Source organism: Lepidochelys kempii, chromosome 2 (assembly GCF_965140265.1).
Source record: "Lepidochelys kempii isolate rLepKem1 chromosome 2, rLepKem1.hap2, whole genome shotgun sequence".
NCBI classification, from domain to species: Eukaryota; Metazoa; Chordata; order Testudines; family Cheloniidae; genus Lepidochelys; species Lepidochelys kempii.
In genome coordinates, this window is record NC_133257.1 from 66,548,159 (window position 1) to 66,561,744 (window position 13,586).

General features: G+C 38.2%; 1 protein-coding gene across 2 annotated transcripts in view; it reads left to right on the plus strand.

Moving 5' to 3' along the window:
• Positions 1 to 13,586, plus strand: part of TOX (thymocyte selection associated high mobility group box) — a 277,868-nt gene that overhangs the window by 144,569 nt on the left and 119,713 nt on the right. For both annotated transcript variants that reach the window (XM_073331081.1, XM_073331082.1), the window contains exon 3: positions 11,134 to 11,376. In XM_073331081.1, coding sequence (XP_073187182.1) covers positions 11,134 to 11,376 — 243 coding nt within the window. The remainder of the gene's footprint in view (positions 1 to 11,133; positions 11,377 to 13,586) is intronic.

The following is a 13,586-nucleotide window of genomic DNA, read 5'->3' on the forward strand; positions in this document are numbered from 1 at the left end:
TATATCTTCTAATATAAGAGCCAGATTACAGCACAGGGATTACAGGCACATGCCTCTGGACCCAGCTTCTTGAATCCCACACTGACTTCAGAATCCAGTTTTCATTTAAAAAACTCCCAGACCTAGCTCTTAAATAAAATCTTGGAAATGCGGCCTTAGTGTATCTGATGTAGCATTGTTTGCCTGAGTCTGTAGGCAGCCCGAAACAATAGCTTGGAGAGTTGTGAACTGTCATATCCCTCTTCTGTTGTTAACAACCCAATAATCCATTGCTCTGAAGTTCCACCACCACCGAAACAGACACTTTGTGTATTTGGAGGGTGCTCACTCAGATACCTCGTTTTTGCCCTGCTGGGATACTGACAGTAGGGGCTCCCACAGGCAGAGGGGTGGGTGGGGAATGAGTCCCTTCCTCTTCAGGACAGACCCCAGCCTACCCAAAGAGGAGCAGTGGTCGGCCCTCTTCACAGCCAAGCAGACAGCTCATGAGTGAATGGCTTGTGCCACCACTGCCACACCAAGGTTGTGGGGAAGAACTATGTTGGAGGTGGGCCTGGAAGGTCATGGTGTCAGGGCCGAGGGAGTCCCCATTTGTGCCTATGGCCCTGGGTTGCCTTAAACTCTTCCTGTCTTGACCTGTTTGATAATTGTAACAAAAACCTGTACTTTTCTAATGGACTGATATAAACTTTCTGAATAGGAAGTTACCTCTTTGTAGGGAAGGGTGAAGCCTTGGAGCTTTTAGTAGGTTATGGTATCTCTACAGCTCAAGTCTTGTAATCTTTTATAGTTTTCTATAGCTATAGTTTTTTATAGCTCATTGTCACCTATTAATGCATTTAAATGTAAAATGTTGTTCATAAATAAAGCACATTTGTTTTCAAACAAACTTGTATAGCATGATATTTAAAATTGAATTAAACAATGAAAAGAGACTCTCAGGAGTGGAATGTTTCATTTGAAAAAGCAGTGTTCCTTTTCATAATTCTGTTGACTTTGAAATTGTGCTTATTTTAAATCAATTGTATCATTGTCAGCATATTCTCCTTCTTATTGAAAATGGAATTCATCTCATGCTGGAAAATTAATGTTTTGCTTGAGGCGTTGCCCTTTACCTAATGTAAATTAGGGAAATTGATTAACACAATGGGTAAAAAAAAAATTGTACCTTCCCCAGTAATATGTTTTTGATAGCTGTTGCTTGATAAATTAGTATATTGTGTGTTTTAAATGAATATGATTTACTGCTTATGTCTAACATATGAAGAAACATAAAAAAAATGTTTGCAGGATCATTGACTTGAACATATCAATGGCATTGTTGGACAATTCTTGCTGAGTGTTAAGATGATTTATGTAAGAGACCGAAGGTTTCCACAGTAATGCATTATAGTCTCAAGCTATCAACTTTTGTTCATGCAGAGACAAAAAAAGCTGAAACACACTTACTTCTGAAGGTCCTCCATTAAGAAATTAGAGATAAGTTGATCCTGTTTATATTCATGGAAATATCACTGTCAAAGGCATCATCCTAACTTTCAGATGTGTATAAAGTAAATTATTGTTTTTCCTCCTCTACTGAGCATGCTGTTTTACATTACTTTCAATTCATAACTATTTGAGTTATGTAACAATGTGTTCAGTAATAAAAGAGGAGACATCCTGAAGCATCTACCTTTTAAAACCTGGCATTTTTCCACAGTTCAGATGGAGAAGCCTTACTGTAAATGAGAAATTAAGGCACACTCCATATTATTAGAAATATCATTCATTTTTATTTAAATTGTGTATGCATGTGAGAAGACCATATTTTTAAGGATTTATAGATAATACCATATTTTGTTGAGTGCATGCATGAGTGATGCAGCCATCCAGCACATCCGTTAAACTTACCTGGTCAACGATATCTTCTGCATTCTTATATAGTAATGGTTCTTCTCTTTCCACAGAGGGCTTGTGTTGGATGTTTGGATGTTTGCTGCCTCCTGTGGTCACTCTGTTTAAAATGTCTTTTGCTTTCATTTGTCTTTCTCCATTTGCTTTTTAACCATTGATGCAGAACATTCAATACAATCATAAATATGGTTTGCTTTCTGATTTGCAGTCATCATCACCATTGGTAATGTAGGTGTTTTTTTGTTCTTATACCCTCTCCCTTAATTATTATAGTCAGGTCGTACAGCCATTTCACATATCACTCCTGTTACAATCAGAGGACACAAGTGTGTGTGAGAGAATGGAAATAAAATGTATTGGCCTGGTTTTGCCACATACTGAAAGGATTCCTATCGATGACAAGAATCACTGCACTTGAATTTGACTAATAATCCACACAAAAAATAGTTTGGTGTTTGTGCATTTGACCTGCAAAAACATAATTTTTGCCTCCTTTCCAGAATTTAGCACAATTAAAATCCATAAAATTGGTGCAGGGTTTGACAAGGCTAATTGGCACAAAAGAGAAATTTAAATGAGAAAGAAGCCAGGTTGGCTTGGTGTTCAGATCTGAATGCTGATTTAAGCAAAAGCTTGGGTTTAGGTTGGCAGCTGAATCAGGGTTAAGGTTTGGGTTCAATTGTGCCAAAATCTTGCAAGCTATTCTCATGAAATTGCAGGCCAAGATGGTATCAGTATCATGAGATCAGCTAAAATGTCACAAAAATAACTTCTTGTGAGATTTCACAAACATGAAACTAGAACCATAGAGTGCAGACTCCATCTGATTTGAGATCTATTCTGGGACCAAAACAGTATGTGTAGGTTCAACACCACCCACCTAAAATTCAAGGTGTTTCTGTTCTAAGGTTCCCATTATTGACCAAATCAACTTTAAATACTCCCAAACCTGTTTATAATAAATTCAGATGTGATGAAAATCCCCTTTATGATGAAATAGAAGCAAAGCCTTGATCTGTTCAATGCATTCCAATGGCGTTTAATGGTGTTCATAAAGAAGTCTCTCCCTGGATGTAATAAAGATTTAGGAACTCTCCCCAGTGCTCAACAGCTGATAAACAACTTCACCATCCCATGGCCATAGGGAGAAAAGCAGACCCAGTGCTGAAGTCCCCTTGCAGTTTTGTGGTGAGGAGATGAAAAGACACACTGCTGCTGTTTCTTGTTGGAAAGTTAAGAGGAAGGCAATTTGTTGGTGCTGCTTTGCCTAGCAGAGTGAAGGAGACTTATCACCTGGTTACCTGGATATAGTAGAATTGTGCCAATACTACAGTGACCCTGGAAAGAAAATGACCAAGAGGTTTACAATTAAGTTGCATGCAAAATGTAATACTAATAATCCCTTATAAATAGGCTTGGTATACGTCAATTATTATTTTTCATAATTTTGACCAATAATATCAGTGTATATTTTAAAAGCATTTTAAATTTTTTTATCTATTTACATTTTCACAGTTGAGGGAAACTATGAGGGATCAGTCAGTAATTGCAACAGATGATGTTGAAATTCAAAAAGTTCAAGTTTTATTACTGTTAAAACATAAATTGTCAACGTCATATGTCAATATGTTCAAAGTAAATATCCTTAAATCAAACTAAGTTCTCAAGCAGCATTTTTCTTACTTTGCATATCTGTACATTTTTATTATAAATTAAAATATTTTTCATTGGTTTGTGTGTGTATGGTGAAATTGTCATTTACTGATAAGCTATTCTTTCCAAGCCTACTTATAAAACAAGGTGAGAGTAGATATGAGCTATACCTGTGAACTGCAGGCAACAAGTGTCCACAAAATGCTCACAGATGAGACAAACTGTAGTGGTGACAAGTTATTCTTGGACTACCTGCATGGATTAATACCTCCCCTTCCTCCTGCAAACACTTCCCTCCCCCCAACAGGGCAATGCCCACATTGGGTATGAAATATTAGTTTAGCAAAATAATCGTCATAACTAAATTGCTAAACAACTATCTCATAGTATTTTATAGAACTAGGTTCTTCCTCACTTTTATGAATTAGGCAAACCTATTTTTCTAAAAAAAAATGCAAAAAACAGTTGAAGTCATCTCTTAGCAGATATTAATACTATACAACTGACAAAACTTTTCATATACAGCCATAGTATTATTGCAATATATTTAATATGGCTTAGTAATTAATTTCCACATAAATTATATAGTATTCTGACATTTTATTATTTTCTTTACTACTATACTACTGCTATCTTAAGAAGTTTATACAGTATAATTTGACAAAAATGTGTTAGATTATGTGTTATCAAATACACCATAACTGGTTTGCAACTAATAACCATAGCATGATACATTTTTATTATTATTGCTTTTAATGTAATGAAGAGGATATAAATGGTAACCTCATATTTGTAATTCTTAATCTACATGTATATATGACTGTGTGCACTACAACTAGGATTGTGGGATTTTTATGAGACTAGTGTGTCATTTATATTATAGTAAATGAAGTTACAATGTCATAATTATATATTAATAACCATTTAGTCTTAGCTCTGGTCTACACTACAAACTTATGTTGGTATAACTACGTCGCTCATGGGTGCGGATTTTCCATACCCCTGACTGACACAGTTACACGGACTTAACTCCCAGTGAAGACAGCGCTATGTTGATGGGAGGGCTTCTCCTCCTGCCTCTTGGGGAGGTGGAGTATCTATGCCAACAGGAGAAGCCCTTCTGTAAGCATAGATAGCTTCTTCACTACGCGCTACAATGGCCCAACTGCAGCACTGTAAGCGTAGACAAGCCCTTAGTTAAATTGTATTGCAGTTGTTGTCTAGTTGTTGATACTACTAGTTAGGCATACATTTGAAACACAGCAAATCAATATCTGTCTAAAGTGAAAGCTCTGTTGTTAAACATATGGACAAATCAAATAGCAAATTTGCTGAATAGCCTGAATATTAATGGAAATTTGGCCAGTATTTGGCTTATGATTATTTGCCTGTACTGGCTGCTGCTGAGAGCTGACTTCAGCAGGAACCCTGAGTGAAGAGGCACTCCTTCTCCTCCTCCTGATCAAGCAGTGAAAGAAGGAGAGGAGAGCCACACCTTCATACTCGTCCTCCTCTCTCACCAGCAAGGTAGAAGGAGAGATGCACCTTTGGCTGTTTCTCCTCCTCTTGAAAAAACTGGGAGGGGAGAGCTCCCATTCAGTACTCCCTCTCCCCTGCTACCACCTCTCCAAGAGCCACTCTTCTCCCTTGGGGAGACAGTGGGAGGAGGAAGAGAAACCCCAGCAGTAACTCCTCCCTACACCCAGCAAAGAGGTGAGGGGAAAAGATTTCCTGAGGAGCTGAATTGCTGCTGGGGCTGTGGGAAAGAAAATGCAGTTCCGACCCAGCCTCCTCCCAAACACAGCCCATGAATCCTTCCCAACAGGCCCAAGCAACCTAACTGTCAAAAAGACTCATGATATATGCATGTTAGCCAAATCTCAATGATGGGCTATTTGTGCAGTGTGATGAAAACTTGTCCAGAGTAGCTATAAAACCTTATTGATGTTACCGCTTTCCTTCCTTCCCCACTCACTCTCTGTTCTTGTATTTTTTTTTGTGTGTTTATGTGAAATTAGACTGTAAGCTCTTTGTGGCAGGGACAATTTATTTCAGCTGTTCTGTAGGATAATAATTTACTAGTGGCTAGTATACAGTAATGCACAATAACCTTATTATTTATTATTCAGCATATGCATTTCTATATTATTTGAATAAACCTAATTTGTTTTCTTTGTTAATGGCATGTTTCCACTCCATTCATTAAGGTTCTATTTTTGATGCCCACATTTCCTGCCTTGGTGGAGTCTCAACATCATAGTATGGAAATACAGGGAGAAATAAGACTTAGAAACTCAATATGCCAATATTCATCTGTCTACTAGGGAACAAAATCCCTGTGGAGAACCACACCACAAGCTATGTGATCTAAATGGGCAAGTGAGCAGGTTGGGCTAATTTTCTAGGTTGAGAATTCCATAGAGTGAGGTTACTCCACCTGACAGGGATAATACAAGTTCCTCATATTATACATGATAGTATTGCTGCCAACTCCTCCACTTTCCCTTACCTGTTTTCAATTCCTTGGGATTTCTACTTTTGCATATATGAGTTTAACCCTGATGCTTCACCCTACACCAAAATATCCTCATGCAGGGACAGATCCTTAGTTGGTGAAAATGGTCATAGCTCCTTGGACTTTGGTGAAAAAACACCCCTTTGGTCATGGCAAGATGCACTGTTCTGTAGAAGCTTACTTTGCTCAGGTTTTCAGCAATACCTGAACAGCTCAATAGCAACATGTAAAATCTTTGGTGGCAAATCCAGTTTAAAGGTTTTATTTCCATGCTGCAACAGTTCAGAATAACCTCAGGTGGGTTATTGTGATAAGAACATAAGAACGGCCATACTGGGTCAGACAAATGGTCTATCTAGCCAAGAATCCTGTCTTCTTACAGTGGCAAATACCAGGTACTTCAGAGGGAATGAACAGAACAGGTAATCATCAAGTGATCATCATCCTCTGTCATCCATCCATTCACAGCTTCTGGCAGAGGCTAGGGACACTTCAGAGCATGGTTTTACATAGCCACCCATCCTGGCTAATATCCATTGATGGACCTATCCTCTGTGAACTTATCCAGTTCTTTTATGTACCCTGTTATAGTTTTGGCCATCACAACATCCTGTGGCAAAGAGTTCCACAGGTTGACTGTGCATTGTGTGAAGAAATACTTCCTTTTGTTTGTTTTAAACTTTCTGCCTATTAATTCGATTTGGTGACCCACTAATACGGCAATTTTAAAATCAAGTTTTGACGTTTTTCTAAAAGATACGCCCCAGGAATTATTTTGGGGAAGTTCTGTGTGATCAGACTAGATGATCAGGGTGAGCCCTTCTGGCCTTGGAATTTATGAACCTATAAATAACAAAATTCCATGATGTTTACCTTTTTGAATATTGCTTCTTCTCTTGGCCTTCTATTCAATGGCTTTACACATCATGCTTGTCTCCATCTGCGATATTATACTAAACTAAGGAATAAATATGCTCCTAATAGCTGCTACACTCGCTCAATTGTGCCCACTCCTGCATCGGTGCAGAAGGAGAGCAGGGGAAGAGGACAAAAGGAGCAGTCTGTTATCTCCTAATGGCTTTTTGCAGGAGCTAAACATAGTTGGAGTCCTTGAGCACACGGAGTTCACAAAGTTAGCACAGATGCCCTAACTTTCACAAAGAGGACAGGAAGGTGTGGGGCTGGTTCCCACAGGCTCTGGAATGGCCCCATGTCTGTGGGTGGGAGAGGTGCAGACACTGCATCCTTGGAAAAGGGATAGGGGAACAGAAGCCACTCTCCCAGGAGTTCTGGAATGCATTCTTGAGCAGTGCACGTCTGTACCAACCTGCACACCAAGTTGTGGCTGAACAACTACATTTGGACATCAAGTAACTCTCAATTCAAATCACATGTTTAATATTGTGCTCAGGTCATTCCTTCTCACTCCCTCACAAGTGAATAAATCAGCACATTGGGAGCTGACATGACTGTATGCACAGAATCATAGGACTGGAAGGGACATTGAGAGGTCTTCTAGTCCTGTCCCTTGCACTCAAGGCAGGACTAAGTATTATCTAGACCATCTCTGACAGGTGTTTGTCTAACCTGCTCTTAAAAATGATGGCGATTCCACAAGCTCCCTAGGCAATTTATTCAAGTGCTTAGTTACCCTGATGGGAAGTTTTTCCTAGTGTTCAGCCTAAACTGCTCTTGCTGCAATTTAAGCCCATTGCTTCTTGTCCTATCCTCAGAGGTTAAAGAGAATAATTTTTCCCCTCCTCCCTCTAACAACCTTTTATGTACTTGAAAACTGTTATCATGTCCCCTCTCACTCTTCTCTTCTCCAGACTAAACAAACCCAATGTTTTCAATCTTCCCTCATAGGTCATATTTTCTAGACCTTTAATCATTTTTGTTGCTCTTCTCTGGACTTTCTCCAAATTGTCCACATCTTTCCAGAAATGTGGCACCCAGAACTGGACACAATACTCCAGTTGAGGCCTAATCAGCATGGAGTAGAGCAAAAGAATTACTTCTCATGTCTTGCTTACGACACTGCTGGTAATACATCCCAGAATGATGTTTGCTTTTTTTTTGCAACAATGTTATATTTCGCTTTTGATTCACTATGATCCCTAGATCCCTTTCTGCAGTACTCCTTCCTAGGCAATCATTTGCCATTTTTTTATGTGTGCAACTGATTGTTCCTTCCTAAGTGGAGTACTTTGCATTTGTCCTTATTGAATTTCATCCTATTTTCTTCAGACTATTTCTCCAGTTTGTCCAGATCATTTTGAATTTTAATCCTATCCTCCAAAGCACTTGCAGCCCCTCCCATATTGGTATTGTCCACAAACTTTATAAGTGTACTCTCTATGCCATTATCTAAATCATTGATGAAGATAATGAACAGAATTGGATGAAGAACTGATCCATACGGGACTCCACTCGATATACCCTTCCAGCTTGACTGTGAACCACTAATAACTACTCTCAGGGAACAGGCTTCCAAGCAGTCTTGCACCCATCTTAAGGTAGTTTCATCTAGTTTGTATTTCCCTGGTTTGTTTGAGGCCATGCAAGACAGTATCAAAAGCCTTACTAAAGTCAGGGTATACTACATCTACCACTTCCCCCAATCCACAAGGTTGTTACCCTGTCAGAGAAAGCTATCATGTTCGCTTGACATGATTTGTTCTTGACAAATCCATGTTGACTGTTATTTATCACCTTATTATCTTCTAGGTGTTTGCCAACTTATTGTTTAATTATTTGATCCATTATCTTTCTGGGTATTGAAGTGAAGATGACTGGTCTGTAATTCTCTGGGTTGTCCTTATTCCCCTTTTTATAGACTGTCACTTCACTATATTTGCCCTTTTCCACTCGTCTGGAATCTCACCCACCTTTCATGACTTTTCAAAGATTATCACTAAGGGATCAGATATCTCCTCGATCAGTTCCTTGAGCATTCATTGTTAGATGTCCAATTGCTAATAAACTTTTTAGTGAAAAATGAAACAAAAACGTCATTTAGCATTTCTGTCATTTCCACATTTTCTGTTATTGTGTGTCCCCCCCCCCACACACACACACTGAGTAATGGCCCTACCCTGTCCTTGGTCTTCCTCTTGCTTCTAATGTATTTGTAGAATGTTTTCTTGTTACCTTTATATCTCTAATCTCATTTTTGGCCTTTTTAATTTTGTCCCAACAAACTTGTGTTATTTGTTTATATTCATCCTTTGTAATTTGACATAGTTTCCACTTTTTGTAGGACTCTTCTTTGAGTTCCAGATCACTGAAGATCTCCTGCTTAAGCCAGGGTGGTCTCTTGCCATACTTCCTGTCAGGGTTCCTTCCCCACTCTGAACTCTAGGGTACAGATGTGGGGACCCGCATGAAAGACCCCCTGAGCTTATTCTTACCAGCTTAGGTTAAAAACTTCCCCAAGGTACAATCTGCCTTGTCCTTGAACAGTATGCTGCCACCACCGAGTGTTTTAAACAAAGAACAGGAAAAGAGACCACTTGGAGACGTCTTCCCCCAAAATATCCCCCCAAGCCCTGCACCCCCTTTCCTGGAGAAGGCTTGATAAAAATCCTCACCAATTTGTACAGGTGAACACAGACCCAGATGGGTTGGAGAAGATGGATTTCTGTCTGGCCTCTCTCAGTCCCAAGAGAGAACAAACACGTAAACAAAGATCACAAACAAAAGCCTTTCCCCTCCCCCAAGATTTCAAAGTATCCTGTTCCCTTATTGGTCCTTTGGGTCAGGTGCCAGTCAGGTTAGCTGAGCTTCTTAACCCTTTATAGGTGAAAGGATGTTGCCTCTGGCCAGGAGGGATTTTATAGCGCTGTATACAGAAAGGTGGTTACCCTTCCCTTTATATTTATGACACTTCCTTTCTTTGCTACACAGTGGGATAGTTTTCTCTTGTGCCCTTAATAATGTCTCTTAGAAAAACTCCTAACTCTCTTGAACTGTTTTTCCCCTTAGAGCTGCTTTCTATGGGATCTTACCTACCAACTCCCTGAGTTTGCTAAAGTCTGCCTTCTTCATTATCTTTATTGTGCTGTTTTCCTTTCTACCATTCCTTAGAATCATGAACTCTATCATTTCATGATTACTTTCGCCCAAGATATTAACTGCTTTCACCTCACACCTCTCCTTTCTTATGCAGTCCGACTTTAGTCATATCCAACCATAATACTCACTTTCCCCTTCAAAATATATCAGCATGTCCACACTGCCCTTCCTTATTCTCAAATGAGCCTACTTGCTTCAGGAAGATCACAAACAAATAAAATCAATTATCTACCTTGGTATATTCCTCTAGCGTTACTTGTAGCTTTACCTTGCATCAGATTAAACCACATGACTTTAAACAGCAACAACAGTCAGTAAAAGACTGAACAAGAACATCATGGAACACATTGTTTAGATATAGCATATATAGATGTATGTGTGAGTTTATAGACTAAGAAAAAAATCTATATTTTATTCTTCAGATATAATTACTTTATATTTTTATAAAATATATTTGAATATTCGTACAATGTGCATGCCATTTCTGTATGAATTTGTTTCTTTTGTAGTAGAATGAATGTATGGTTGTTATATAAAACTAAAATGAGTAGCAAAAGAACAGAATTTCTTTTTCAGTATGTAACTCTTGATCTGAGTTTTAAGAAACATTTTGATCCAATGTTAATTTTATAAATGGCTTTCCTTTACCACAATTCCCATGAAAAAGCTATGCACCTAGATGAAGACTCTTGGAAAATTTTAATAGGACCCTTGAAATCTGTTTGCATTCACCTTCTTCTTCTTCAAAAAAAATCTGTCTAATGGGAGCTGTGCAAGTACCAGCGATTGTTATGCCTTTGAGGCAATTTTTATTCCATACATAATTTTTAAACTCTACCATTATAATGTATGAGTGTTTAAAATGCTCTCTTTGCTAAGTTGAAATTATTACATAATAATGTATGATGATTGGGTTTTAGTTTGTTTGTGTGTAACTATTGTTTTATTTTAATTTTTGTTTGATTTGAAACAATATCTGTATTTTCTTTTTACAGTCTTTTCCTGGTCCAAGTCTTGAAAGTGAAGATTTTAACATACCTCCCATAACTCCTCCATCATTACCTGACCACTCACTGGTGCACCTGAATGAGGTAGAGTCTGGGTACCACTCTCTGTGTCACCCAATGAACCATAACGGCCTGCTTCCATTCCATCCACAAAACATGGACCTACCTGAAATTACAGTGTCCAACATGCTTGGCCAAGATGGGACACTGCTTTCAAATTCACTTTCTGTGGTAAGAATTTTTAGTCTTTGATTTTAGGGCTAGTTTAATTTAGGTTGTTTTTTTTTAAAAAATGTGGATATCTATATCTGTTTAAAATACTGTCAGTAGGCTATATCCAGGTCTCCCTGAAATCATCACAACTGGTTCTGCTCTGTCCCTAGTTTTACTCTGGTTACAGAGGATGAAATCCTGCCCCTTAACTCCAATAGAATTACTGCTGCTTTATGGTGGTGTTATTGTGAACAGAATCAGGCCAGTGTCATTGACTTCAGATGAAGCAGGATTTATGTTCTGTGTTTCTTTACCAGGTTCTTTCTATTCTGATTTGTCTGTACAGAGAGATCTACAGAAATGTACTGTTTCCTTTCTTGTTTACTGTACTTTAGGAAAACAGCAAATGTCTTTTTTTCACTCTAGGCCAAATCTTGCAGCCTTTTCACAATTCACAGTCCTTGTCCATACACAGCTCCCATTGAAGTGATTGGGAGAGTTAAGTCTATCAAATAGTGATTATGGAGCTGGTCCTAAGAATAATTATATTTTCAGTCATTTCTATATTGGTTAAATTGATTATAAGAAGTGCAAAGTCACATAAATATCCTGTTTTTCACAAGGCATTAAGAATAAGTTGCAAACTTTTTGTATGCCAGCTATACACCAATTTATGTCCTCATATTTTAGAGCAGAATATGACCCTCAAGGGTATATTGTATGGGAGGAAAAGTTTTTCATAGAGGAATACAGATACATTTCTGGGATATTTTCAAAAATTTGTTTGGACTTCTACAAAACGTATGAAATACATTATTCAGCCTCCTTGAAAAAGAAAGAGTTGAATGGTATGAAAAGATCTAAGAATCAGAAATACCTAAAGAAAGTAGAACTAGCACTTGGCACTTTAATAAAGAGTAAAAGCAATGTTTCATTGAATTGATCTCTTTTATGCCTGGGCTATGGTTGGAAACTAAGCATTCTTTTAAGCACTGATGTTCCACATTAGTCTTTTGCAAAGAACTATGAGGAAAAGGCCTTGAGAGTCTGTAGATTGTCACAGTGAATTACTGGATCAAGGGCAAATACAAAAAAGCTGAATAATATAACTAAACAATTCTGCTTTGGGGAATTTATGTAGATCAGGACAAAACAGAAGTAAATTAAAGGAAATATGCACTGGTTGGAAGGGAAAAGGCGCTATATTTACTAAATGAATCCTGAACCATGATAGGTAAATTAAACATGATAATCAAGGCATCATTTCTTGGGCTATGGATGTCTCCTTCCTCTTATGACCCATAATAACCTTCCACCATGATCAATTTGTTATAGGGCCACAATTTTCTTTGCACAGAATGTAGGTATATTACTGCTTATATCCTTAAAGAGAGATATTCATTGTTGTGGAAGTACGTTGATGAAGTAATTTTAGTTTCAAGTGCAGATACCAAAAGTTACCTGTCCACAGTGAGTAGGAAAAAGATATTTATGTAAAATTAAAAGTATTATTTTTATCAAAGACATGGACTCAGAATTTGTGTAGTCAAGAAAGGAAAGATTCCTCAGGCTTATGGCAAGTGCATGTTCCTATTCATTTTGAATACAGTACCTCCAAATATATTTTTGTGTGTTCCAAGGGTACTGTAGACTCATCTTTGCCTTTAAAATAAAGTATTGTATCTGTTGCCACAAAGTCACACTGCAGATTGATTGATTTACATTTGAACAGCTTTCTCTGGGATGAAAGCCTTTATAACTGTATTTCTGACCGAAGTCTGTCCTCCTTTCTTCTCCAATCCCATGCTGAGCTTCTCCATTTTGCAGCCTCTCCCTTGTTCTCTCAAACACAGGGTTTGTCTGAATTGTTAGTTATAACCTGAGTGTTGCCCCTAGTTCAGGTCCTGTCCACACCCAGTACCCTTTAACTCAAGTGTGGTAGAGCTTTGAACTGGAGTTGGCTGGCCTGTCGTGGTATATACTATAACTCCAGTTAGCGCAGTTTGAGAGCTAACACAATCACTGTATTCAGGTTGAGTGTTATTTTGCATTCTTACTCGTGGGACACTAACTTGAGAGCAGTTAACTCAAGTGTAGATAACTTGAGTTAACTATGCAATGAAGACAGTGATTCCACTGTGCTTTTGGTGTTCCACAACACCAAGGAAGACAGATGATTTTGTGAAGAGCCAGCATTATTTATTTGCATTTGAAACATACCCCCTTAT